The sequence below is a fragment of the Ailuropoda melanoleuca genome, chromosome 14 (genome assembly GCF_002007445.2).
Source record: "Ailuropoda melanoleuca isolate Jingjing chromosome 14, ASM200744v2, whole genome shotgun sequence".
In the NCBI taxonomy this organism is placed as follows: Eukaryota; Metazoa; Chordata; class Mammalia; order Carnivora; family Ursidae; genus Ailuropoda; species Ailuropoda melanoleuca.
Window position 1 is genome coordinate 83,430,785 of NC_048231.1, and position 25,033 is coordinate 83,455,817.

A 25,033-nucleotide genomic window follows, 5' to 3' on the forward strand; every position below is an offset into this window, starting at 1 on the left:
ATTTTGATGTAGTCCAACTTATCTGTTCTTTGGTTGCTTTTGCTTTTGGTGACTTATCTAAGAAACCATTGCCTAATCTAAGGTCATGAAGATTTACTTTGATGTTTTCTTCTAAGTGTTTTTTTGTTTTAGCTCCTTAATTTAGGTCTGTGCTCCATTTTGAGTTAACTTGTGTGTATAGTGTAAGGAAGGGATCCAGCTTTGTTCTTTTGAATGAGAATATCCAGTTGTTCTGGCAACCATTTGTTGAAAACTGTTCTTTCCCTTATGAATTATCTTGACACCTTTGTTGAAATTCAGTTGACCTTGAATATAAAGGTTACTTCTGTGCTATCAATTCTATTTCATTGATCTGTGTGTGCGTGAGTGTGTGTGTGTGTGTGTGTATCCTTATGACAGTACTACTCTGACTAGATTACTGTAGCTTTGTGGTAAGGTTTGAAATTGGGAAGTGTGATCCAACTTTGTCCTTTCTCAGGATTGTTTTGGCTATTGATTGCTCTTTGTATTTCTATGTGAGTTTTACTATTGGCTTAAAGGATATATACTTGTAATAGTTTTTCTGTCCTTTGTGCTCATAGCAGAGAGAGAAGCTGTTCATGCATACTTACTCATCCATCTTGACTTGGAAATCTCTGGATTACTTGTGTAATTTGCAGTGAATGGACAGAGAACTACAGTGTTGATTATCTACTGTGTGTCAGATGGGAATTATGAATTTATTTGATGTAGGGTCATATTTAAAACATTTGAGCTTTAAAAATGTGGACTCTTGTATATGTAAAGTAATTCCTAGGATTTTCAAATAAATGTAACATCTCTATTTTGGTACAAATGCCTCTTGAAAAGCCCCTGATGTATGAGACATACCATCACTTGATAAAACATTGTCGTGGATAGATTTTTATAGTAATCTCAGGCTTTTGCCATGAACAATAAATAACTGTCTTGTGGGACATTTTAGTGGAGTGAAAAACAACATCCCATTTTTGTCATAATAACTGTTTAAGGTTTAAAAAGAATTATTTCTGTTTACCAAGCATATCGTTGTTCAGAAGAATCTCACTAGCCAGAAAGAGACGCAAGTATACGCTAAGTCTAACCTTTGGCATTTTCTTCACATTTGAATTTTTTAGGCAGTAGTAACTAAAGATCTGTATAGTGCTGTTTAAATTGTCATATTCCCACAGAGGTAATATTACTGGAGTAAATAATATTTCAGATAACACAAACCTCTGGAAGGAGCGCCCACACGTTGGAAATATACCTCCCTCTAAACATGCGCACACAAACACATTTTTCTCTTCTTAATTAAAATGAAGAAAACGAAGGTTTGGAGAACCATGCTTTTATTTTATAAACAAGAAGCTAGAACTAAATTGTGGGGGGGATTTCTTCTAAGATGCTGATGTTTTTCCTTTCACCTTTCATGACATTTGTAGTCCTCTTACATTCATGAAAATCTGATCTAATGAAATGGCATTTTACAGCTTTACATGAAGCAAAGGTTTGAATTCTAGGTGGCCTTGTTTTGCTTTCAAAAGTAAGATCTGTTTTGTTTTGTGGTGCTTACTCCTTGGCAGTCAGGTTTTTTAACAGCTTTATTGAGATATAATTCATATACCACGTAATTCACCCATTTAAATTGTACGATTCAGTGATTTTTAAAAATATATTCACAGTTGTGCAACCATCATCCCAATTTCAAACATTTTATCACTCTAGAAAGGAACCGTGTACCCTTTAACTGTCATTCTTCAACCCCTCATTTCCCTCAGCGTTAGACAACCACTCATCTACTTTTTCTCTCTACAGATTTGCCTATTCAGAACATTTTGTATAAATGAATTCATATAGTGTGGTCTTCTGTGACTTCTTTCACTGGGCATGTTTTCACACTTCTTCCACATAGCGTATATCTGTACTTCATTCTTTTTATGGCTGAATAATATTCCATATACCACATCTTGTTTGTTATCCATTCATCATTTGACAGGTACGAGTTTCCCCTTTTTGGCTATATTATGAATAATACTACTATGAATATTAGTATGTACAAGTTTTTATGTGAATGTATGTCTTCATTTCTCCTGGATATATACCTAGGAGTGGAATTGCTAGATTATAAGGTAACTTTGTAGCATTTTGAGGGACTGCCAAACTGTTTTCCAAAGTGGCTTAACCATTTTACATTCTCATCAGCAGTATGGGAAGGTTTCAGTTTCTCTACAGTCTCATCAGCACTTGTTATTATCTGTCTTTTTGGTGTTAGCCATGGTAGTGGGTGTGAGGTGGTGTCTAATTGTGGTGGTTTTTGATTTGCATTTTTCTGATGCTGTTGAGTCAGGTTTGTTTTTGCACACATATGTGTTAGGGGATGCTTCTAAACCATAGGTGGGTTAGGTTGAAGGTTATTATAATCTCAGCTTAAATTGATTCTCAGTTACCATATATTTTGATTCTTACCTCCAGGTCCAGTAACTTAGCAAATTCTTAATGCAGTCTTATGTTCAGATGCCCAATATACCAACACAGTTATCTGTTTCTCCTTCTGGGTTACCAGTTCTTGGTGTTGATTTAAACTGAGAGTACTGTAATTAAGCCTTATATGTGAAAAATGCCAAAATTTTGAGTCCTGTTTGAAAGGCAGTGTCTTGAAGATGTTCACACTGAGCTTTATAAGATATTCACCTGTGTTCAGTAATAGGTTTGTAATAAACTTAAATGAGAGTAACCATAGGAAACATGCTTAAATAAATGAAAATGATTAAGTCAGGAATGGTGATCAGAAATATCTTCTGGGAAGTGCCTGGGTGGCTTAATTAAGTGTCTGCCTTCAGCTCAGGTCATGATCCCAGGGTCCTGGGATCAAGCCCCATGGTTGGGCTTTGTGCTCAGTATGGAATCTGCTTGTCCCTCTCCCTCTCATGTTCTCTCTCTCTCTCTCTCTCTCAAATAAATAAAATCTTTAACAAAAAAAAAAAAAAGAAGAAAGGAAGAAATCTGTCTGTCTATCTGTCTATCTATCTATCTATCTTTTGGATCTGATCCCAAAAGGATATTTAAACCTTTGGTTCCTTTGAATTGTCTTTACTAACAACTCAGTCAGATTCTGAAAGGAAGATGATTGCATTTCAATGATAGCTTTCATTTTGCCATCCAGTATAATAGATAAAAATATTATGGTTTAATGGATCAGACATAGTATAGAGTAGAGAAGCAAGCCAGGTTTCACTTAGCAGTATAGCCAGTAATTATAAATTTTCTGGTTTGAGTGCTTTAATTTCCACTGTGGAAGGATTTGCTGAGGTGCTTAATGAATCATTTCTACATCTGCAGATAAAAGTCATAATATTTTGAAATTTTATTTTTGTGGCTACCTATAATAATGCATGGCTGGCGTTTAGCATAGATTTAGGCTAAGACATTCATAATTGTGATTATTTACAACATATTGTAAGGAATCTGTGTGTGAAGATCTATTGGTTATTTTTAATGATTCATGGTGGGGATTTGGGCGTATGTTGAGAACGTATTTGAACCCTAGGAGTTTATAAGTAAGTTATATTCCCTGTTCCCAGATAGATTATATAGGTACTACTTCATTAGTGATAGTTAAAACAATTTTTTTTAAGTGGTTGTAAAGACCCAAATGTAAAACACAAAATTACAAAACTCCTAGAAGAGAACGTTGGAGAAAACCTAGACGACCTTGGGTGGGGCAGTGACTTTAGAGAAGATACCAAGGGTACAATCCATGAAAAACAGTTGATAGGCTGCACTTCATTAAAATTAAAAACTATGAAAAACTGTCAAGAAAATAATGTAAGTCACAGACTGAGAGAAAATATTTGCAAAAGACAGATCTAATAAAGGATTGTTATCTAAAATATAGGAAACTTTTAAAACTCAGCAATAAGAAAACAATTTGATTTAAAAAATGCAAAAGACCTGAAGAGATACCTCACTGAAGAAGACACACAGATAGCAAGTAAGCATATAAAAAGATGTTGGACATCATATGTTATTAGGGAACTGCAAATTAGAACAATGACATACCCTTATATACTGAGTAGAATGGCCAATCTAAAACACTGACAGCCCAAATGCTGGCAAGGATGTGGAGCAACAAGAAGGTGGATTTATTGTTGGTGGGGAGGTATAATGGTACAGCCACTTTGGAATACAGTTGGTAGCTTCTTACATAGCTAAACATACTCTTACCATATCAACCAATAATCACATTCCTTGATATTTACCCAAATAAATTAAAAACTTACGTCTACACAGAAACCTGCACAGGGATGTTTATAGCAGCTTTAATTGCCAATAATTACCAAAGTTTGGAAACAACCAAGATGTTCTTCAGTAGGTGAATGGATAAATAAATTATGTACATCCACACCATGGAATATTGTTCAGCACAGAGAAGATATGAGCTACCAAGCCATGAAAAGACATACAAGACCCTTATATGCATATTACTCAGTGAAGCCAGTCTGAAAAGGCTACATACTGTATGATTTCAACTATATGACATTCTGGGAAAGGCAAAACTCTGGAGACAGTAAGATCAGTGGTTTCCAGGGATAAGCAAGGAGGGAAGGATAAATAGAGCACAGAGGATTTTTAGGGCACTGACACTACTGTTTATGGTACTACAGTGTTGGATATATGTATAAAACCAAGAGCGAAACCTAATGTAAACTATGACCTTGGGTGATGATGTGTCTGTATGGGTTCATTATTATAACAGATGTATCACTGTGCCAGGATACGTTCTTGAGTGGGGACAGAGAACTGTCTTTACTTTCTGCTCAGTGTTAGGATGAACCTAAAACTGCTCTAGAGTATAAAGTTTATTAATTTCCTTCTTTAAAAAAAAGTGGTTTTAGAACTATTTGGCTTTTCAGATATTTGAGTTCCTGCTTTGTGCTATGCTGGGTAATGCCTTTTTAGAGGTCATAGCCCAGTGGAAACATTCAGAATCTAATGGACTCTTGGGAAATCTTGAAAAAATAGTGGTTCCTGTTCTGGGCATTGTGAGATTTCTGATTTCTGATTTCTGATTGTCAGACCTGACTCTCATGCTTTCTGTCCTGCAGTCTTTTAGAAGTATAGTTTGGCTGGGTAATACCTATATTTTGACAAAGTCATACTTCTTCCGGGAAGGAGATGGTCTAAGTTTTGTCCTTCATTGATGCTAGAAGATTGACGTTGAATAGAGAAATAAGTAAATAGAAATATAATTTGCAATTTAAAGAGGAGAGTTCTGTGTTCTTCTTAATACCAAATACCATGATTAAAGAATCAGAATTTCTTTTTTAAGGTGTCAGAAAATTAGTGGTTTGGGTTCCAGACTTGTTGTTTATCTGATAAAGTAGTATATTATGCATTCTTTGATTTTTTTTTTCTTCTTCTTCTTTTTTGGGGGGAGGGGTCAAGGATAATTACGCTTGCTCATATTGGGTTTTGTGCATACTAAGAGGATTTTTAAAAATTTAATGTACTCTCTGAATAAGGAATACAGTCACATGGTTCAAAAATAAAGATAGTATAAAAAGTTTGCATTGAGCAGCCTGTTTCTACTCTGTCCTTGTTTCCTTTCCCACGGCTTCTGTAGATGACCACTCTGCTTGTTAATATTTCAGTGCTTTAAAAAAAAAAGATTTATTTATTTATTTTTTTAGAGACAGAGCATGAGTGGGAGGGGGAGAGGGAGATAGAATATCGAGCAGACTCTCCACTGAGCATGGAGGCTGACACCGGGGCTCCATCTCACGACCCCAAGATCACAGCCTGAGCCAAAAGCAAAGGTTGGACAGTTTACTGACTGTGCCACCCAGAAACGCCCTTTCAGTGCTTTTTAAGAAAGCAAATATAAGCAAATACATTGTTTTAGGAAGTTGTTTTTTTCCTAGAAAAAAGATGGTATGATTTATCATTCATAACTTGTTGCTTACTTAAAGAGCATGACAGTACTTTTATGAGGATAAGGATAAAAGTTGCAACCCCTTCCTCAGTATACCATCCCTTTGTGTGGCTGATAAACAACCCTGAAATTACTTATGAACTCCTTAACTCGTCCTGAAAGGTAAATGGTTCAGGGGAGGCCGAAACCAAAATATTAGGTAACATTTATTGACAGCTTACTGTGTATTATGCTAAGTTTACCACAACTCTGAAAAAGCATGTACACTTAGCACTCCCATTTATTTTATAGATAAGAAAATTGAGGCTCCAGAGAGGTTAAAAAACTTTTAGCCCATGTAATTAGCAGATATTAGTGATAGGATTCAAAGCTAAACTACTTTTTAAAATTATGAGCATTTTTCAACATACAGAAGAGTAGAGAAACTAGTTTAATGAAATCCTGTGTACTCATCACTGAGATTCAATAGTTGTTAAGATTTTACATTTGTTCGATCTATCCTTTTTTTCTGAAGTATTTCTTAATTATGTAAAAAATTTTATTTATGAGACAGAGAGCAGGGAGTGGGGGGCGTGCAGGGAGGAGCAGAGGGAGAGGGACAGGCAGACTCCACACTGATCACGGAGCCCAACGTGGGGCTTCATCTCAGAATCCTGAGATCATGACCTGAGCAGAAACCAAGAGTTGGACGTTTAACCGACTGAACCACCCAGGTGCCCCTATTTCTTGAGTATTTTAAAACAAGTCCTAGATAATCATGTTATTTTGCTCCTATGTACTAAAGTATACATCTCTAAAAAATATAGAAGCTTTCTTAAATAGTGCCAGTGCCATTTATTACACTCCTCGAAATAGCTAGAACGATAAACAAGTTGGCCATGTGACCATCAGACCATCAATTCAGCCTAAAGAGCAGTCTCAGCAATTCGGTTATTGGGGGGGGGGGTTCACAGGGACAGTGACTGACCTGCACTGAACTAGACAAAGGCTGTAGAGAAGTGTGGCAGCCAGAACTCCCCTGATAGTGAAATGTGCCTTCTGCTGAGCCTCCAGTCCCCTTCTCTAACCACTAGTTAGAATCCAGATAAAAACTTAGATTTTTAAATTAATTCTTTTCTTAGAGCGACATGGAGCTATGAATTTTACATAAATTGTGCGTTGATTTTTGATATGTGGTGGCATCATTTCTGATGGATTCCTAGCATTGAACTTAAAACTGTTTGTTTCAAGGTCTTTGACTTGCGTCAGTGTCACCGTCAGATGCAGCAGCAGGCGGCCACCGCACAGGCTGCAGCTGCCGCGCAGGCAGCAGCCGTGGCGGGAAACATCCCTGGCCCTGGATCAGTAGGTGGAATAGCTCCAGCTATCAGTAAGTATGCTTTTGGTTTTTGTTTTAAAATGTAATAGTTGGCATTCTACCTTGATTCACTCAGTTGATTAGTTACTTTAGGCAATAATAGAAAACGAAATTTTTTTTTTTTACTGGGATAATAACATTTTTGAACTTTAAAAAACTTCTGTAATAGTTGCCCTTTGTCTAGGACCCCGTTTTCATTCTTTTTGTATCAAAAAGGGAATATGGGATAAAGGAGAAAGGGGGTTATTGTTGGATTATATTGATCAATCTCCTGTTTTTTCTGTTGATGCTTTTAATTCTTGCCTCACCAGCAAGGGTGGGTTGTAATCACTGACGTGCTTGGCTTTATTCTAGAAGGAAAGCATATTTCAATTTCAGAATTAGGTATCTCTCCAAGTTTTTTTTAAGTATGCTAAGCATGGAGAGAAAACTAAGCGAGGGTGGTATTTTGATAACTTGTAGACTTTTTTTTAATTTTAGGGTAAAATTGAACTGTGTGCCAGGTTTCACACTGATGGGGAATTTTTTACTGCAGAGTTAAACTCCTGACTATAGACTTTTATGATGGAAACACGTGGCACCCATCTTCCACGTCTGAAGGCATAACTAGTGATTCATTCAACCCCTGTTCTTAACCTCTTCAGTGTGGTAAGCAAATCACACTGGCTAAGAAAGCTGCAGTGGCCCTGCAGGTTTCTCTACAGCACATGCAGACTCCTCCCCGTAGATTCACCGTGACATTGATGAGTGGAGATCGACTACATGACTGTATGTTCTGACTGGAAAATTAGCTGCAGAATCTCCTTTGTGACTTATGTTCAGGGGTTTACAGTGTAGAGGTAGATTAGACATACTCATTTAGAGAATTTGACTTTTTAAAAAATTTGAGCATCTAAACCATTAATTCACCAGTTTTGATGTTATAAACATGCTTTTACTAAAGAATCCAGAGCAGTTATTAAATTTCTCATTCTTATCTACTGCCCCCATTGAGTAATTGCCCAGTATCTCTGACATTGTGAAATTGAGAGACAGACATCCTCTGGGTCATCTAAGAAGTCTTAGTGGAACCAGGACTGTTAACTGTCTCACTGTTACTCAGGTCTTACTTTGAACGAGGCTGTTCAGACAGACAGTAAGGTTCTTAGAACCAACCTGTGGACATGTGCTACCTCTTAAAAACAAGTTGTTTTTTTTTTTTCCCTTCACCTCTCCTTCTAAAGAGAAAACTAGGTGGGGTGTTGGTGGATTGTGGTAACTTACTTTATAAATGCCGGTAGCTAGAAGACTCGTGGAATGTGAATTGTCTTAACCAGAAGTCTTCAGTCCTTGTTGATAAAGTGTAGATCTACACGTGCTTCTTGGCACTTTGACAGAGAAGTTGTATGCTGGGGAGCATGAAGTAAAGAAAGCTGGTCACTTTATTAATAAGGCGTAGGGAGGATGGAAGATACCAGCCTGTGTCCCTCTGACGTCTTCCAAATCTTCTCCGCTAGGTTTGTCAGCGGCTGCCGGCATTGGCGTTGATGACCTTCGTCGCTTGTGCATACTCAGGATGAGTTTCGTGAAAGGCTGGGGACCGGATTACCCAAGACAGAGCATCAAAGAAACGCCTTGCTGGATCGAGATTCACTTACACCGGGCCCTCCAGCTCTTAGATGAAGTGCTTCACACCATGCCTATTGCTGACCCACAGCCTTTAGACTGAGGTCTTTCACTGTTGGGGCCCTTAACATTGTCAGGATGGTGGACTATAAAATACAATCCTGTTTATAATCTGAAGATATATTTCACTTTTGTTCTGCTTTATCTTTTCATAAAGGGTTGAAAAGTGTGTTTGCTGCCTTGCTCCTAGCAGACAGAAACTGGATTAAAACAATTTTTTTTTTTCCTATTTAGAACTTTTCAGGCATGGCTCAGAGCTTGAAGATCAGGAAAAACACATTAAATCATCACCAGTTACGTATGAAGGAATCATTCCAGTGCTGGAAAATTTAGCCCTTTAAAATGTCTTAGAGCCTTTTATATGCAGAACATTGATACGTGTATTATTCTACAGGATAAATTCAATATTGCTGATTTTTAAGGAGAGAAGTTCTCAAAGTTAATTCACCTATGTTATTTTGTGTGCAAGTTGTTATTGTTGAACATACTTTACTCCAAATATTGTGCCATGTGGGTGAGTTAACTTTACCAAGAGCAACTTCACTCTGTGTTTAAAAAATAAGATAGTAATGTATTATAACCTTTTATCCAAAATATTTTTTTGCAAGTTAAACTAGTGAAGACGATTTCAATTCAGATGGTCTTGCAACTTCAGTTTTATTTTTGCCAAGGCAAAACACTAATCTGTGTGTATATTGAGAATTCCTTACAGTTACCCCACAAATAAATACCATTTAAAATTACATTTGTTATCCCTGTTGGATAACTATTTATCAAGAAATAATCTTTTGCCCTGTTTTACAGTAGATGTATTCTTTTATATTTCTAGGCACAAGGTTGGTCACTAAGAAGCCTAGAAAAGGAATTTCTTTCCTTCATGAATTCATAAGGAAAGGTTTTGTATTTTTAAAAACACTAAAAGCAGTGTCACTCCACCGAATATCTCACTGTGGCAGTGCTTAAACTGAGTATTTTGGAAACTGCTAAATTCTTTGTTAAATACTGTGCAGAATAATGGAAACATTACAGTTCATAATAGGTAGTTTGGATATTTTTGTACTTGATTTGATGTGTGACTTTTTTTTTCGTATACTGTTTAAATCATGTATGTTATGACATTGTTTAAAATTCAGTTTTTGTATCTTGGGGCAAGACTGCAAACTTTTTTATACCTTTTGGTTATTCTAAGCCCTTTGCCATCAATGATCATATCAATTGGCAGTGACTTTGTATAGAGAATTTACGTAGAAAAGTTGCAAATGTATTGACTGTACCACAGACACAATATGTATGCTTTTTACTTAGCTAGTAGCATAAATAAAACCGAATCTCAACATACAAAGTTGAATTCTAGGTTTGATTTTTAAAGTTTTGTTTTCTTTTGCACTTTTGATTTCAACGTCAGAAGCAAGACACCTTCTACTAAATGACAGGCAGCAGCCAGTACTATCCAGCAGCTTTGGTTTCCCTCGCGCTCTGCCAGGACTTCCCCATGGACATTGTATATCAAGTGTAGAGTTGGTTGTTTTTGTTTTTGTTTTTAGCTCTTATTTTACTGTAGCAAAATAGGCCTGATTGTCTACAAGATAAATAGGTTGTCTACAGGATAAGTAGTGTGAACCAAGGGTTATCTTTCAGATGCTTTTACTTTTTGCTTGGAGGGCCTTCTTAAGTGTAATAAGATTCTTTAAGGTGTGTTGCAAGTTTGAGATTTGAGAAACACTATGCATAATAGTCATCCTTCTGTCGACTCAAATGGGTAAGTCGTCTACGTCCTTGCTCAGAGAAGGTCTTGTTCATAAGACCATTCTGGAAACCACTGAGTTTGCTTATTGCTGTGATGTAAACATAGATTTTGATCCGAGCTACGTGTCTTTTGTTTTAAAGTGATTTCTCTCCTGGCTCATTTGAACTCCTGAGTACTTACAGATACTTTTGTTAAAGACCTAATTTTAACCTATAAACGTTTGGTGATTTTAAGTTTTATTGGCAAATTTTTAAAAAAAAGATACCTTCATTCTCTAGAAGTTGCTGACTTCAGGTCTATTTTACTGTGAATGAAGAATAGGAGTGAAGGGAGAGATTTTAAAAAATTAAGATTATTTGATTAGGATCATTAGCATGCTATGATATCATCCATTGCCTCCTTTTCTCCTTTGAGGAAGGTTTCAATGTTTAATCATCTGGGGAAAGTATGTGGAAAATATTTGCTAAGAAGTCTATCTTTGAAGCCAAGCCACCTGTCTTGGTTTCTTTCTGCTAAGAGCCATAATGTTACTACCCATACATAGGAATACTTCTAGTTATTAATTGCTTTATATTTGTACCTAGAGTCAGTCACATGCTTTTGAGAACACAGTTTTAAACAGTATTTCCATTTCTTAGAGGTAGTCATCTTTGATGAGTAAGACTCAAGAATCACTAGGTTTAACATTTTATGGCTACTTCAGGGTAGGATAGTTTCTGCAGTTCTCAGAATCTGATTATTGTGAAGATACGATTCTGGGTAGATTTTCTCTAGCTATTTCATATCTCAAAATGTTGAATTTCCATTGAAAGCTGAGTGAGAGTTGAACCAAGTACCTTTATAATCCAGTACGAGGCCATTCCACTTTGGTCCAGTGCCTTTCAGTGTGTTATCAAAGGGAATCCTTAATGGTGTTGCCTTTATTTTCCAGGGAGTAGATTGTTTTATGGGATATAGCCTGTCTCATTTTTTATAGTATGCTACCCCTGGTATACAAAGATAATGATAATAAATCACTGCCATATAACCTTGTTTTTCTAGAAGCACGGCTCATTTGTATCGACCTACCCACTAAGTAGGTCTCCTATCCCATTCCTCCTGTAATCATCATAGGTTTACAGGCTGGGTGGTTAGCTTAAGGATTACCGTACTCGAATTATCCCAGTAAACTGAAGACATACTAGCTGTGTTGTATTTCGAAGTTAAAAATCCATTTTTGTGGGGAAGGGTGCGGTGTAAAGGGGGATATTTGTAATAGAAATTTTGAAGGCAAACTAAAATGCTCTGTCTTCCAGATGACAGACATCTTACTTTAAAAGTTATTACAGTTATCTTTTTGACTATGCCCATCTGCAGAAGGGAAATTTTACATTTTCTCATGGTGCTTCTTACACATCTATGGAGGTGAAATATTTCTATTCCTGGTTTGGTGGTAACTGGTTAATAGTTACTATCTATTATGCAAAATTAGATTAGTTCAGATCTTTTTTAGAGCCTTTTGGAAGCAGCAGGTTTATTCTGAGTGGGGCAAAATCCTTTTTGTTGATAGTTTTCTATAGTTTGCTCCCTTCATCGCTAAGTCATTTTACTGGCATTTAATGATAGCAGATTGGGAAGATGATGGATTTTAGGTTACTGAGGTAAATGAGTATGTGAAAGCAATTACCTGTAACCACCTAACAACTTTTTAGTAGATGGGGCTGGGCTAAGACTAGCAGACAATAATAACATGAAGAAATCCTTTTTTTTTTTTTTTTTTCAGTTTTCAAAGCTCTTCATTACACTATTTCACTTGGTCTTTATAGTAACTCCCTGAGAAGGGTTTAGAGGGAAGGAAATGGCTTAATTTTTTTCCTTTCTTTCTAAAGGCAGACCTCATCTTGTCGCAGGTAGCTCTTTGTAAATACTTGCTTAAATTCTTCTTTGCAAAGATTATAGAAGATGGGCTCTGAGACTCTTTTGTGCAAGGCTTTCCATTTTTTTTTTTTTTCTGACAACTAGCTAATTTCTCCTAAGATGTATCAGGAAGGATGTATATGGTTAGTGGTTGCATTCAGAGAAGCATCCTTGGCTCGGTCTTGTCCCTAGCACCTGTCCCAGTGCTGCTGCGTTGTTTATCTTGTTTATCTGCTGTCACTATGGAATGGAATTTTCTGCATTATTCAAACTTGCCTTATTTAAGCAGTAAACCTTTTTTATTTTAGCCATTTTTTTTTCAGATAGAGTCATTTAATATGTATATCAGAGAACATACGAGGCATGTTTCTTTTGTGCCTAACTGTCTTTGTAGGTGTCCGGGGCTGCTAAGGTTTTGCCTTGATAAACTAAATGGTCGTAGACTGCTATGGTTTCGAATGTTTACTTTTTTTTTACACAAATACCCTCCAGTATTCTCCCCTTCTGACAGACCACTTTGTGTGTACCTCCCCTTAGGAGTTTCTTCCATTCTGATTCATTTTTCCAACTGCTTGGGCAAGAAAACCAGATAACTAGACTTATTAGAACTACCTTTAAAACACAAGGAGAAACTGGGACGGGTCCCAAGAAACTTTCCTGTAAAGTATTGAAAAGGCCTTCAATGCTTTGGTGTCTGACATCGGTATGACTGCTTAGAATGTTTCCTGAGTCTTTGCTGAGTTTCAGGTAGTTGAGGTAGGGAGAAGTGGGTCATATTCATATTTTCCCCCTTTGAAAGATTTTGAAAGGTTTTGTTGCTTCCACCTCAGTGCTGCTCATACTAAAACTGGGGTCATAAGACTCACTAAGTTAGCTTCAGTAGTCAGAGCAGTACTGTTGCCTAGAGGATACCAGCAAAAAACCCCAAACAACAACAAAAAAATAAACTTGGGAAGTGAGAGGGTTATTTTTGTTTGTTTGGATATCCCCTTTGAGCCCTATCTTCTGGCTTTCCTCCTTTACAGATATTTTTGACCTATAGGTGCCTTTATGAGAATTGAGGGTCTGATATCCTGCCCCAAGGAATAGCTAAAGTAATTGCTGATGTTTTCAGGGATTTTAACATCAGAATTGAATGAATGAATGAACCTATTCCTTCCTTCCTTTCCTTCCTCCCTCCCTCCCCCCTCCCTCCCACTCTCTCTCCCCCTGTCAGCCTGTTCCTTGGCCTTGAGTTGCCCTTGATGCTGGAGCAATGCTTCTCTCTCTCTCTCTCGCCCTATACCAGCCTGAGGTTGTGGCCNTCCTCCCTCTCTCTCTCTCTCTCTCATAGGAAGGACCGAGGTGGAGACAATCATTTCTCTCTGTTGATGTGGATAGTTTTCTCAGTAGATCTCAGAGCCCGTGTTCTTGTTCATCCTGAAACTAGTGGCTCTGGGTTGGCACCAGGTACGCTCTGGCTTGCATTGCACTCTGCCACTAATCTGATGTGTGACCTTGGGCAGGTCATTTACCTTCTCTGGGCCTCAGTTGCCTCATCTGTAAAATGATGGAGTTGGATTAGATGTGTTCTTCCAGCTCTGAAATTTAAGTGACCTTGCCTACCTTGCAGCAGGTTTTGATTTCTTCCTTACTTTGGCTCTGCTGTTTGAGGGGGCTTTTTACTTATTTCCATGTTATTCGAATGAGATTAGGCTTGGTATTTTATTACTATTCTATGGACAAGAAGTTACATAATATGTCCTTGAGACTTAAATTTAACCAAAGGCCTAGCACCATCTTGGGGGCTGCAATAAATACTTAAAAAAAAAAAAAACTGAGAGGAGGGGGAAAAAACCTTAATTTTATTTTCCCATCATCTCTATTAAAGGCTTCTTAAGGCTCTTTTTGAGTCATAGCATTCCACCTTTTGGGTTGGTATGTGTGTGACACCATCCTCTTAAGTGATGTGTGTTGGTAATTTTTTTTCCGACTAAAATGAATTGAAAACTTACTGTAAATGCCTAATGATATTAGAGGTCATTACTTCTGGTCTTTGGTTTCTCATCTCTTTCATGTTCAAAACAGGGAAATTCCTCTGAATCACATTAGTTAAAATGGTTCATATGATAGAAGAAAACAATACCAGTGGATGATCATTCACTTTATTCTTGGCTCTTTTTAGGTCCATTTTGATTAGAAGACTTTTGGGTGGAGCGTTTTTTCAGAGTACTTTTCCAGCCTATTCTTGGATAAGTATAATTAATGAACTTGGCTTTTTCAAGGACCTTGAGAGCTTTCCTTGGGAGTGGGTCTAGGCGGGGGGCTTGGGGAGTCCTGGTAGAGACCAGCTCTGTGCTAGCTGGAGAGGAAGGAACGAAACCAACTGCTGTTGCCAAGGCTGCTTGTCATTGATAGAAGGACTCATGGGCTTGGATTGGTTAAAAGGCTAAACGGAGTTGAGAAACTTCCTCCAAGTATGGGGTTCTGGCCAATGCCTTGGACATGTGACCTAAGGGAACAGCATGAATGCTTGTAGATGATGCAAACCTGGTGGGCTGTAGAACCATTTGGAGGAAGTGACTGGGGGGTTGGGGACCGATTTGGTGGTGGTATTTCCCAATTTTGTCTCCTCCCCTAAAGTCAGCATAACGCAGCTATGCCAAAACCCAGAGAAGAGCCACACTTAGCTTCTGCTTTTGGGAAAACTGGTCAGCTAAAGCTCCGGTAGTTCCTTTGTGGCTTTCTGTATACTTTTGCCTGGTTGAAGTCTGTGGCTAAAAAATAGTTGAACCTTTCCTGAGAACTCTGTAACAAAGTATGTTTTTGATTAAAAGAGAAAGCCAATTAAATCATTATGTGCTCATTCTTTTTCTTAAGCTTGTGGATGTCTTGAATCTGGAAAGAGTTCCTAATCACTTAGAGAATTCTCAAACTTGAGGACAACAGTTTCCTTCACTGCTTTGTGACCACTGAAATGGAAAATACAGCATTTGAGATATGACCATGGAAGAACAGTCCCCTTTCTTTTCTCATTTCTAAAAGGAAGACAGGGTAGAGAGATGGTGGTTGGAGAAGAGATGGATACTAAAGGATTATGAGAACCAAGATGCTTAAGGAGAGACAGACATTGAAAATTGGAGACCCTGCCATTGCCCGTGTAAGAATTAAGGAAGGCTATTGGCCTCCTAGCTCCCTCTTCTCTGAATTTGGAATCGAGGCAGGGGGGATGAGGTCAGGTGAGGTGACTCTGGCCATGGCTTATAAGTTGCATGACCAAATCAGTATTTTGTTTCTGATCTTGCTGACCTGAGTTCCAGAGGTATTTATTAGGCTGAGAGGCTTATTCTCACCTGACCTAAAGTTTACAGTATTTTATGTTAGGCTAGAACTTGAAAGGGGTAGTGGCTTGGCATTCTTTGGGGAAATAAAAACATTTCTTTATGAAGCACTTAAGGTTAAAGGGCAGTTGTATGTATTCATCTCTGCCCTTTGTTCTTGACCCCTAATTCTTTATGCTTTATTTCATGTCCTGCCTCATCAAAACTCCCACTAATGGTAACCTCAAAACTCCAAATCCCCTTCAAACCCTTCCTACCCCCATCATCTCACTGTGGTGAATTGCAGTGCCCTTTCTATCCTAAAAGAGTAATTATTTTTGGTTCTGGCCATACTTTGGGGATGGCACCCACTTCTATATTTTGATGTAGTTCTGTTGAGCCACCACTTGGGTCTCAGACAGATGGACGGAATGGGTTCAGAAGACCAGAGAATTTTTCTCCAGCAGACGTACCCTAGGAGAATGGCTAAAGGAAGTTCTCTAAACAGAAAGGAAATGATAAGAGAAAATGGAAGAAAGAAAAAAACATGGTAAGCATAAATACAAATACAGTAGGCTTTCCTTTTCATCTTGAGTTTTCTAAATTTATGTTTGCTGAAGCAAAAGTTATAACACTGCCTATGGTAGTTCTAAATATATAGAGGGAATATTTGAAACTACTAAAAAAGCTATATAGAGACACTCAAATACTATAGATAGGTAAAAATGGAATTTAAAAAAGCTCAAGTAACTTACAATGAGGCAGGAAAAAAACAAGCAGAAAATAAAATGGCAGACTTAAGCTTTAACATATCAATAATTACATTAAGTGTAAATGGTCTAAATATACCAATTAAAAGACAGTTTTTGGCAAGTTGGATTAAGAAACATGATCCAACTATACCTGTCCACAGGGAACACACCTCAATAATATAGTAATATGGGCAAGCTGAAAGAAAAACTATGGAAGATATATATCAGGTAAAAATCAAAGAAAAGCAGTAGTGGCTATTTTAATATCAGATTTCAGAGCAAAAACAATAACAACAATGCAGAGACAAAGGGACATTATATAATGATAAGACCAACCCATCAAGAGGATATACTAATCCTTACTATGTGTACACCAAACCACAGAACTGCAAAATGTGTGGAGCAAAAAGTGATAGAACTGAAGAAATGAACATCCAAGCTGTCGTTGGGAACTTCAACATCTTAAACAATTGACAGAACAACTAGATGTAAAATCATCAAAGCTACAGAAGCCACCCAACACCACCACCAAAATGCATATGCTTTCCAAGTGCAAACATACCATATTCCAAGATAAATTATATCCTGGATAGACCCCAAACTCAACAAATTTTTAAAAATTGAAGTCATATATTCTCTGATCACAGTGGAATCAAACTAGGAATGAATAATAGAGAACAGGAAAATTGCCAAACACGCAGAAACAACATACTTCTAAAAACAATCCATGGGTCAAAGGAGAAGTATCAAGGGAAATTAAAATAAAAACAAAGACAAAGCCTCATAAAACACTGAACTGAATGAAAAGTGAAAATAAAACACTGATGTTTACGAGATACAGCTAATACAATGCTGAAAGGGAAATGTATGACACTAAATGCAAATGATGGAGAAGAGGAAAAATCTCAAATATAAGCTTCAACTTCAGACACCTAGAAAAACCCCAAATAAGTAAGCAGAAGGAAGGAAATACAGAGCAGAAATCCATATAGTTGAAACAAAAACAATAGAGAATATCAATGAAACAAAGAGCTGGTTCTTTGGAAAGATTAGTAAAATCAACAAGCCTCTAGCAAGACTGACCAAAGAGAAGATATAAATTACCAGTATGGGGTATGGGATATCCCTTCCAGACTCTGGAGACATTAAAAGGATAGTAAGGGAATGATAAAACAACTTTATGTCCAAATTTGTCAAATTTCATGATTTTGACATCTAATTTTCAACAATTTGTTGAAAAACTTTCACAACTCACCTATTATGAAATAAATCATTTGTATAGCTCTATAGCTATTAAGGAAATTGATGCATAATTATAAAATTCCCAAAAAGAGGGGCACCTGGCTGGCTCAGTTGGAAGAGCCTGTGACTCTTGATCTCAGTGTTGTGAGTTAGAGCCCAACTTTGGGTGTAGATTACTAAAAAAATAAATTTAAAAAATCCCAAAAATGAAATTTCCAGTCCCAGATGGTTTCACTGGAGAGTCTACCAAAGAATTGTAATAATATATAATTACAACAATTATACCAACTACACAGTCTTTTCAAGAAAACAGAAGTGAACACTTTCTAATTCACTTTATGAAGCTAGTATTCTCCTGATAAAAAAACCAAAGACAATGCAAAAAAATCCCCCATGAATATACATACAAAAAGGTCCTTGACAAAATTTTAGCAAATAGAATTCAGCAACATATAAAACATACAGTGGTTGCAGGGGCTGAGGAGGGGATAGGCTGGTGACAGAGGGATCTTTGTAGTGATGACAATGCGTATCCTGACTGTTGATGTGGATGTGCTGGTACGGTACTGGACTATCACTTAGCAAGGTGTTAGTGTGGGGGATTGCTCTGTATCTTTCTTACAGCTGCTTGTGACTCTATACACTTGTTCCAAAATAAAATGTTTAATTTACGTCATTACTGAGTGTCCAACTCCAAGTTGGGGCTTTGGGCCCCAAATAGCTCTGTGGTGAATGTGTGCCCAGCAGCAGCTGCCTGCGGTTACTCCTGAGCAAAGGCAAGAGTGGTCTTGAGTGTTGGGTCATTTTCTGGAACCTGCAAAGTTCTCACGAGCAGCACATAGTCCTGAGAACCCACTGCTCGATCTCCCTCTCCACTTCTTAGATCCCCTTTTAACTGCTCCTCATCCGATGCTTAATACTATATTGTCCACTTAAAACAGTTGTTTGGAAGGTAGATCTCAATGTTCAGTGTTCTTACCACAGTAAAATTTAAAAAAGAAAAAAAACCCCCAAAACATTGGGGGCGCCTGGGTGGCTCAGGTTGTGATCTCAGGGTCGAGCCCCACGTCAGGCTCAGTGCGGAGTCTGCTTGAGATCCTCTCTCCCTCCCTCTCCCTTTGCCCTTCCCCCTGTTCATGCTATAAACAAATATTTTAAGTCCTTACTATAACAAAAAACTTGGAAAAAAGTCATTACTGTAACATTTATAATGAAACCATCAGTTATCTTTTAAGAAATTTAAAAGGCAAAAGGAAGATCCTTTATTTTAATCTATACTTACTATTTCTGTTGACTTTCTTTTGTGTAGATTTGAGTTTCCATTTGGCGTATTTTCTTTATGCCTCAAGAATTTCCTTAACATTTCTGACAGTGCAGGTCTTCTGGCAATACATTTTCTCAGTTTTTGTTTGAGAAAGTTTTGGCTTCATTTTTGAAAATTCCACTGGATAAAGAATTCTAGGCTGACAGTTTTTTTTGTTTAGCACGTTAAAGATTTTATTAGATTGTTTTGTGAGTAAAGATGAATGTGTGTGAACTGAAAGAACACGTCACTAAGAGAAGTTAACACCTGGAGTTTAGGTCTATGAGCAGGGATCACTTTGCCAAAAACAAATAACCAAAAAATCTAGGGCTTGGGCAAGGCTTCCCTTTCAACTCCTGTGTTAGTGGCTGGAGCAGGAAACTCAGTCTCCATTGCCACTCAGAACATCCCCTCCAAAAACAGCTTTTCACCCAACCAGGGCTGCCTCCCTCTGGACCACGGGACCCACCCAGAGAAGCCACATCCCATGCTGTGTGCTAGGAACCCAGGAGCCCTGGGGGCTTCGCAGAAGTCCAGAGGCCAAAAGGAGGAGAGAACTGGACTTCTTGCCATGACTAGCACCTCACGGTTTTTGTCATACTCCGAAGTCTTACTGTCACAGGTACTTGGCACCTCAGCCGGTAAACGGGGTCACACTTCTACATTCCCACCTACTCGGAACTATTTCTGGGTTTTCTATGCAGTTTCATTGGCTTGCCTATTCCTGTATTATTACCGTACTATTTCAATTCCTATAGATTTATAATTTAATACATGTGATTTAATATATAGTATATTAATATACAATGACATATTTAGAATCTCTGAATATATAATAATCTATTTTAAATCTTGTAGGGCTAGTGCATTCTTATTGCAAAAAAATCCCAATACACATAGAGCACAATAACAGAAATTTTTTTACTGTTCACATCCTACTTCATTTCTTCCCCTAAAGCTAACTAACCTTTCAAAATGTTTTATATTCTTCTATCTTTCTAATGTTTTCTCATTGTATATTTATACACACGTACAGTTTATTTTCTGCTCACACCAGGGAACTTACATGACAACATTTTATTAGCTGCAAGATGCCATCCATAATAATATACACACATACTACCAAGAAGAGAATATGCTGCCAGGTAAACCGTGACATACGCTTTCTCCTCACTTATAATTTTTATTTGACGTTTATTAGAAGAGTTTAGACTTACTTACACAAAGTGGTTCTTTTTTGTATTATATCTCAACTCCATACATTAGATGGAAACATAAGTTGGCTCTGGTGTTCGCTAAAATTTCTGAATGTTCAGAATCTGACTCTTCTGAATGTCTTCTGACCCTCGTTGCCCGTGACCGTGTCCTTCCGTGTGCCATCAAGAGTCTTGTGGTCAGCATTTCTTAAAAGATTACTTTGCTGCTGTCTCAGGGAGTTTCTTCCAGGTTGCAGTTGCTGATGCTAGCACTTTCTGGATTTCCCAGGAGTTAACAGAAAGCTGTTAGGTGAGAGGACTCCTGTTCCCTCATCAGATGGTCCTTCAATGGTTTTGTTAACTGAAATCTTCAGGGTTCACATGTGCTCAGGCAACAGAGCTGTATCTCGGCTGGCACTGAGCCAATAGCACTTCAAAGAAGCCATTCGTTGTAAGGTGACTTGATTTTCAGAGATGTTGAAATGTGTTAAGATGTATGTCTCAGAGTCAGTTGATAAAATATGTCCGTATTTTTCTGTGACTTTCTTTTCTCACCTAATGATATGTACAGGTGATCTTCTCACGTTCGTTCACGCCGACCTGCCTAAGATTTTACAGGAAAAGCTGCGGTATTCCGCAGTGTGGACGTACCACAATTTATCTAACTGCTGATCTGTTATGGATATCTGTCTTGTTTCTAAATATTATGAATGCTACAACAATTATTCACCCTGAATATTTCTCTAGGATGGAGATTCAGAAGTAAAATAGTTGGATTGAAGGAGTCTGCCCATTTAAAAGTCTGAATTGTCCCCCAGAAGGCCTTATCATCAACTGTGTCTCAGAGTGGCCGTGTCTCTCAGCCTTGCCCACAAGGGACATTATCAACTTAGAACCTGCGCCAATTACATTGGATGAAGAGTGATGTCTTTCTGTGATTTTACTTTGGTTTTCCCTGAATACTAGTAAGATGATAAGCTTTTGTGTGTTTATGGTCCACTTACTTTTTGGTGAATGGCCTGTTCCTAATCTAGTTGTTCGTAATTTAAAAAATTATCAGTATAAGCCTTTATATAGTCTGGACTGGATATTTATCCTTTGCCTGTTATATATGTAAATGATTTCTTCTAGGCTGATCCTTCCTTTTAGTTGTGTTATTGGTCGCTATGTTTAATAGAAAATTTGAAATGATGGAGTCAGATCTCTCAGAAATTTTCTTTACAAGCTCCTGTGTTTTATTTTATTTTTTTTTAAAGATTTTATTTATTTATGTGACAGAGAGACAGCCAGCGAGAGAGGGAACACAAGCAGGGGAGTGGGAGAGGAAGAAGCAGGCTCCCAGCGGAGGAGCCCGATGTGGGACTCGATCCCGGAACACCGGGATCACACCCTGAGCTGAAGGCAGACGCTTAACGACTACACTACCCAGGAGCCCCAAAGATTCTGTGTTTTATGTTTTGCTTAGGAAAGCCTTCCCCACTCAATGTTTATACAAATATTCTTTTTCTGTATTGTAACATTGTAGTATTTCACAGGTTGTATGGTTATTAATTTCAGTCACTTAATTCAGTTGTGATTTATATATAATGTGAGGTTTAGAAACCAAACTTCCATTTTTCCCAAAGGAATACCTAATTGATTCAACACTATTTATTAAATAAACCATTTGGTCACTGATTTATTTTTTGGAATGCCTCCTTTATCATGAGCAGACTTTCATATATGTGTGTTTCATTCTGGGCCCATTATTGCATTCCATTGGTCTGACTGATCTATCTGTATCCTCGAGCCAATACCAGGAAAGTTCCTCTGGCTTTAAAATATGCTTTAATGCTTCCTAGGGTAAATTTCCCCTCATTGCTTTTCTTTTTCCATTTGTAGGAGAAGGTGTGTCCAGTCATTAGAGAGTTGACGACCTGGGTTCGTTTTCTACTGCTGTGGAACAAATTACCATACACAGAACAGACTAAAACAACTCCCATTTGTTCCCTCCTGGTTTCCATGGTTAGGGAGGCTGGCACATTTTATCTGGTTTCTCATGAGGCTGAAATCAGTGTGTCGTCCTCAGCTGAAGGCTCTGACTAGGGGAACACCTGCATCAAAACTTCCTCACGTTGTTGGCAGAATTCATTTCCCTAGGGGTGGAGGACTGAGGTGTCCATGGTCTTGCTAGCCGTTGGCTGGGGACTGCTCCTAGGGGACCCGGGGGCTGTGCTCAGGTCTGCCAGGCAGTCCCTCCATGTCAGGCATGGAGGGCTTTCCTCGAGTCAAACCCCTCACACTTTGAGCTCTTGGACTTCCCCTTCTGTGACCAGCTGAAGGAAACTGTTTTTAAAGTGCTTATACACTTCGGACAGGCCCATGCAGTTAATCGCCCTCTTTTAAGGTCAGCTGTGTCATATAACGTGACCTGATCACAGGCATGAAACCAGCATCTTCACGGTTCTGGGGATTATTCAGGGAAGGTACACCTGCGGTGCAGGAAATCTTGGGATCCACCTTACCATTCTGGTTATCACATCACCTGAAAGGGGTGCAAAGGAGAGACCTTTCACATTGGTGAGGAGGTAATTTCAGAGCACTGTTCTGTGCCAGGCACGGGTGGGGTGTGTGCGTGTAGAGGACCTCCAAAGAAGCCCAGGTGTAGCTTCTACAAGGAGCTCATAGTCTAATAGGGCTGGCAGTTAAAGGAAGCTGGGCACACGCGACTTCCCGGATGTCTTCTGTTTTCCAACTGAGCATCTCCAGCAGCCTCAGTTATTGCTTCTAGGAAACAGCCTCTAGACTTCATCACTTCTCTCCCGCTGAGCAGGAGCAGAGGGAGCGGGGCAAAGACATAAATTTGCTTCAGGCCAGAGCAGTGTGTAGTCAGAGCCTTAAGTGAAGGTCAACCAGGGTCACCAGTCTTCTGCAAAGGAAGCTGGAGGATCAGGGAAAGCTTCCTGGAGGAGGAGGATTTTGAACTTGGCCTTGAAGATCGGGAAGAATTTCAACAGGAAGGGTGATTCCAGGAACGATATGGCAAAGGCATGCATGTGGAAGCCTGTGGGCATTGCCTGGAAGGGCAAGCAGCAGTGTGCAGCCTCCCCCCGCCCCCTGCCTCCCCGAGCAAGTGCGAGGAGGAGCAGTGGCCGGAGCGCAGAGTTGGGTCTGGACTACGACAAGGCAGCGTTCAGACTTCGGTGGGGATGCCCGGTCATTGGGACTTTGTGACACTAGAATGATTTTTGCCACTGCCTGGGAGGGAGAGGCTTTATTCCAAGTTAATATTCCACGTTAACACCTAACATGAAAGAAAGAGAGAGAAACAGGCACCACCAAGACCACAAAAGTATCCCTGATGAACTAATAAAAAGGGACAGGAGTCAGAACTGTAACAGTCCGTCTTTGCAGCGTGGAACCAGCACCGCCTCGTCAATGCGGCTGGCCTTCTGCGGGCCGCAACGAACCACGCCCCGAGAGCGTGGTTTGAACTGAGACCACAAGCAAAGCGCCACTTGTTATGGGTTGAATTGTGTCCCCCCAAAAAGATATGCTGAAGGTCTAACTCCTGGTCCCTGTGATTGTGACCTTACTTGGAAATAGGGTCTTTGCAGATGTAATCGAGTTAAGACAAGGTCATTGGGGTGGGCAGTCAGCTGACGTGTCCTTACGGATAGGAGAGACAGGCTGACACATGGGGAGGGGGCCACAGCAGGACGGAGGTAGAGCCCTGAGAGACTGGTCTGTAAGCCGAGGAATGCCGTCCCCGGCCACCCCAAGAGGCTGCAAGAGGCAAGGAAGTGTTCTCCCCTCCAGGGTTCAGAGGGAGCATGGCTGTGCCTACACCTGGATTCTGCACATCTGTGGGAGAGTAAGGTTCTGCTGCTTGCTTCAGATCCAGAGTTGTAAGAAAATAAGCTCCTGCTGCTCTAAGCCAGCTTGCTTGTGCTGCTTTGTGACGGCAGCTGTAGGGAATCACCACCACGTTCCCCGTTCATCCTTCAAACATCGCGTGTGCCCATGGAGCCAGGCTCTGTGGGGGGGGCTTCAGGCCAGCTCTCTGAGGGGTGAGATACTGGCAGCACAGGTCACAGTGTCCCGAAGGGAACCCCCTGAGAACCAGAGCCTCAGTCGGTAAAGCCACATGGGGCACGTGGAGCAGGGTGGCCGTGACTCCGTGAAATCACCCAGGACAAGGCTGGGGCAGCGGGACTTTGCTGGAGTCCTGGAGGTGCCATTCCACGGTCTGCTGAGGTCCAGCAGAAAGGGGTGCTCAGGCGGGAGGGGGAGTAATGCGCAAACTCTCCCGAGAGTGAGAACACCTCTGCAGACGTCTCAGCACAGGGCCCATAAGTCCGTAGCTGGCCGCCCCTGGAGCCTGTCTGTCCTAGTCCAGGGTCTTGGCACCTGTCAGGCCTGAGGTTACTCATTATTACACCTTCAGCAACTTCTGGGACTTCTTTAAGTTGCAGTTTCTTTACCTGGACATTGACAGGCATAGTGGACATCTTAGGTTTGATGTGGGGATAAAAGGAGAACAATGTATGTAAAAGTAGGTAACGATGTGCCTGGTGCTAGGACGCGGTCAATACAGTACAGCTGCCACCACCACCCCCACCAGAAGACTCATAATGCATGTTTGGGGGGCGCCCCTTACCTTTT

The 25,033-nt window shown here is 39.4% G+C and overlaps 1 protein-coding gene across 3 annotated transcripts in view; it reads left to right on the forward strand.

Moving 5' to 3' along the window:
* SMAD4 (SMAD family member 4) overlaps nt 1-12,381 on the forward strand; it is a 36,307-nt gene extending 23,926 nt beyond the window's left edge. Inside the window, exons 10-12 of one of the 3 annotated variants that reach the window (XR_004620215.1) lie at nt 7,163-7,301; nt 7,825-7,937; nt 8,786-8,922. Coding sequence is in view for 1 of the 3 variants with exons in the window: in XM_019797026.2 (XP_019652585.1) it covers nt 7,163-7,301; nt 8,786-8,997 (351 nt within the window). In the remaining 2 variants the exon portion in view is untranslated. Of the gene's footprint in view, nt 1-7,162; nt 7,302-7,824; nt 7,938-8,785 lie in introns of those variants that run through there. The other 2 variants (XM_019797026.2, XM_034642531.1) reach the window with 2 other exon arrangements.
* The last annotated feature ends 12,652 nt before the right edge of the window (nt 12,382-25,033 follow it).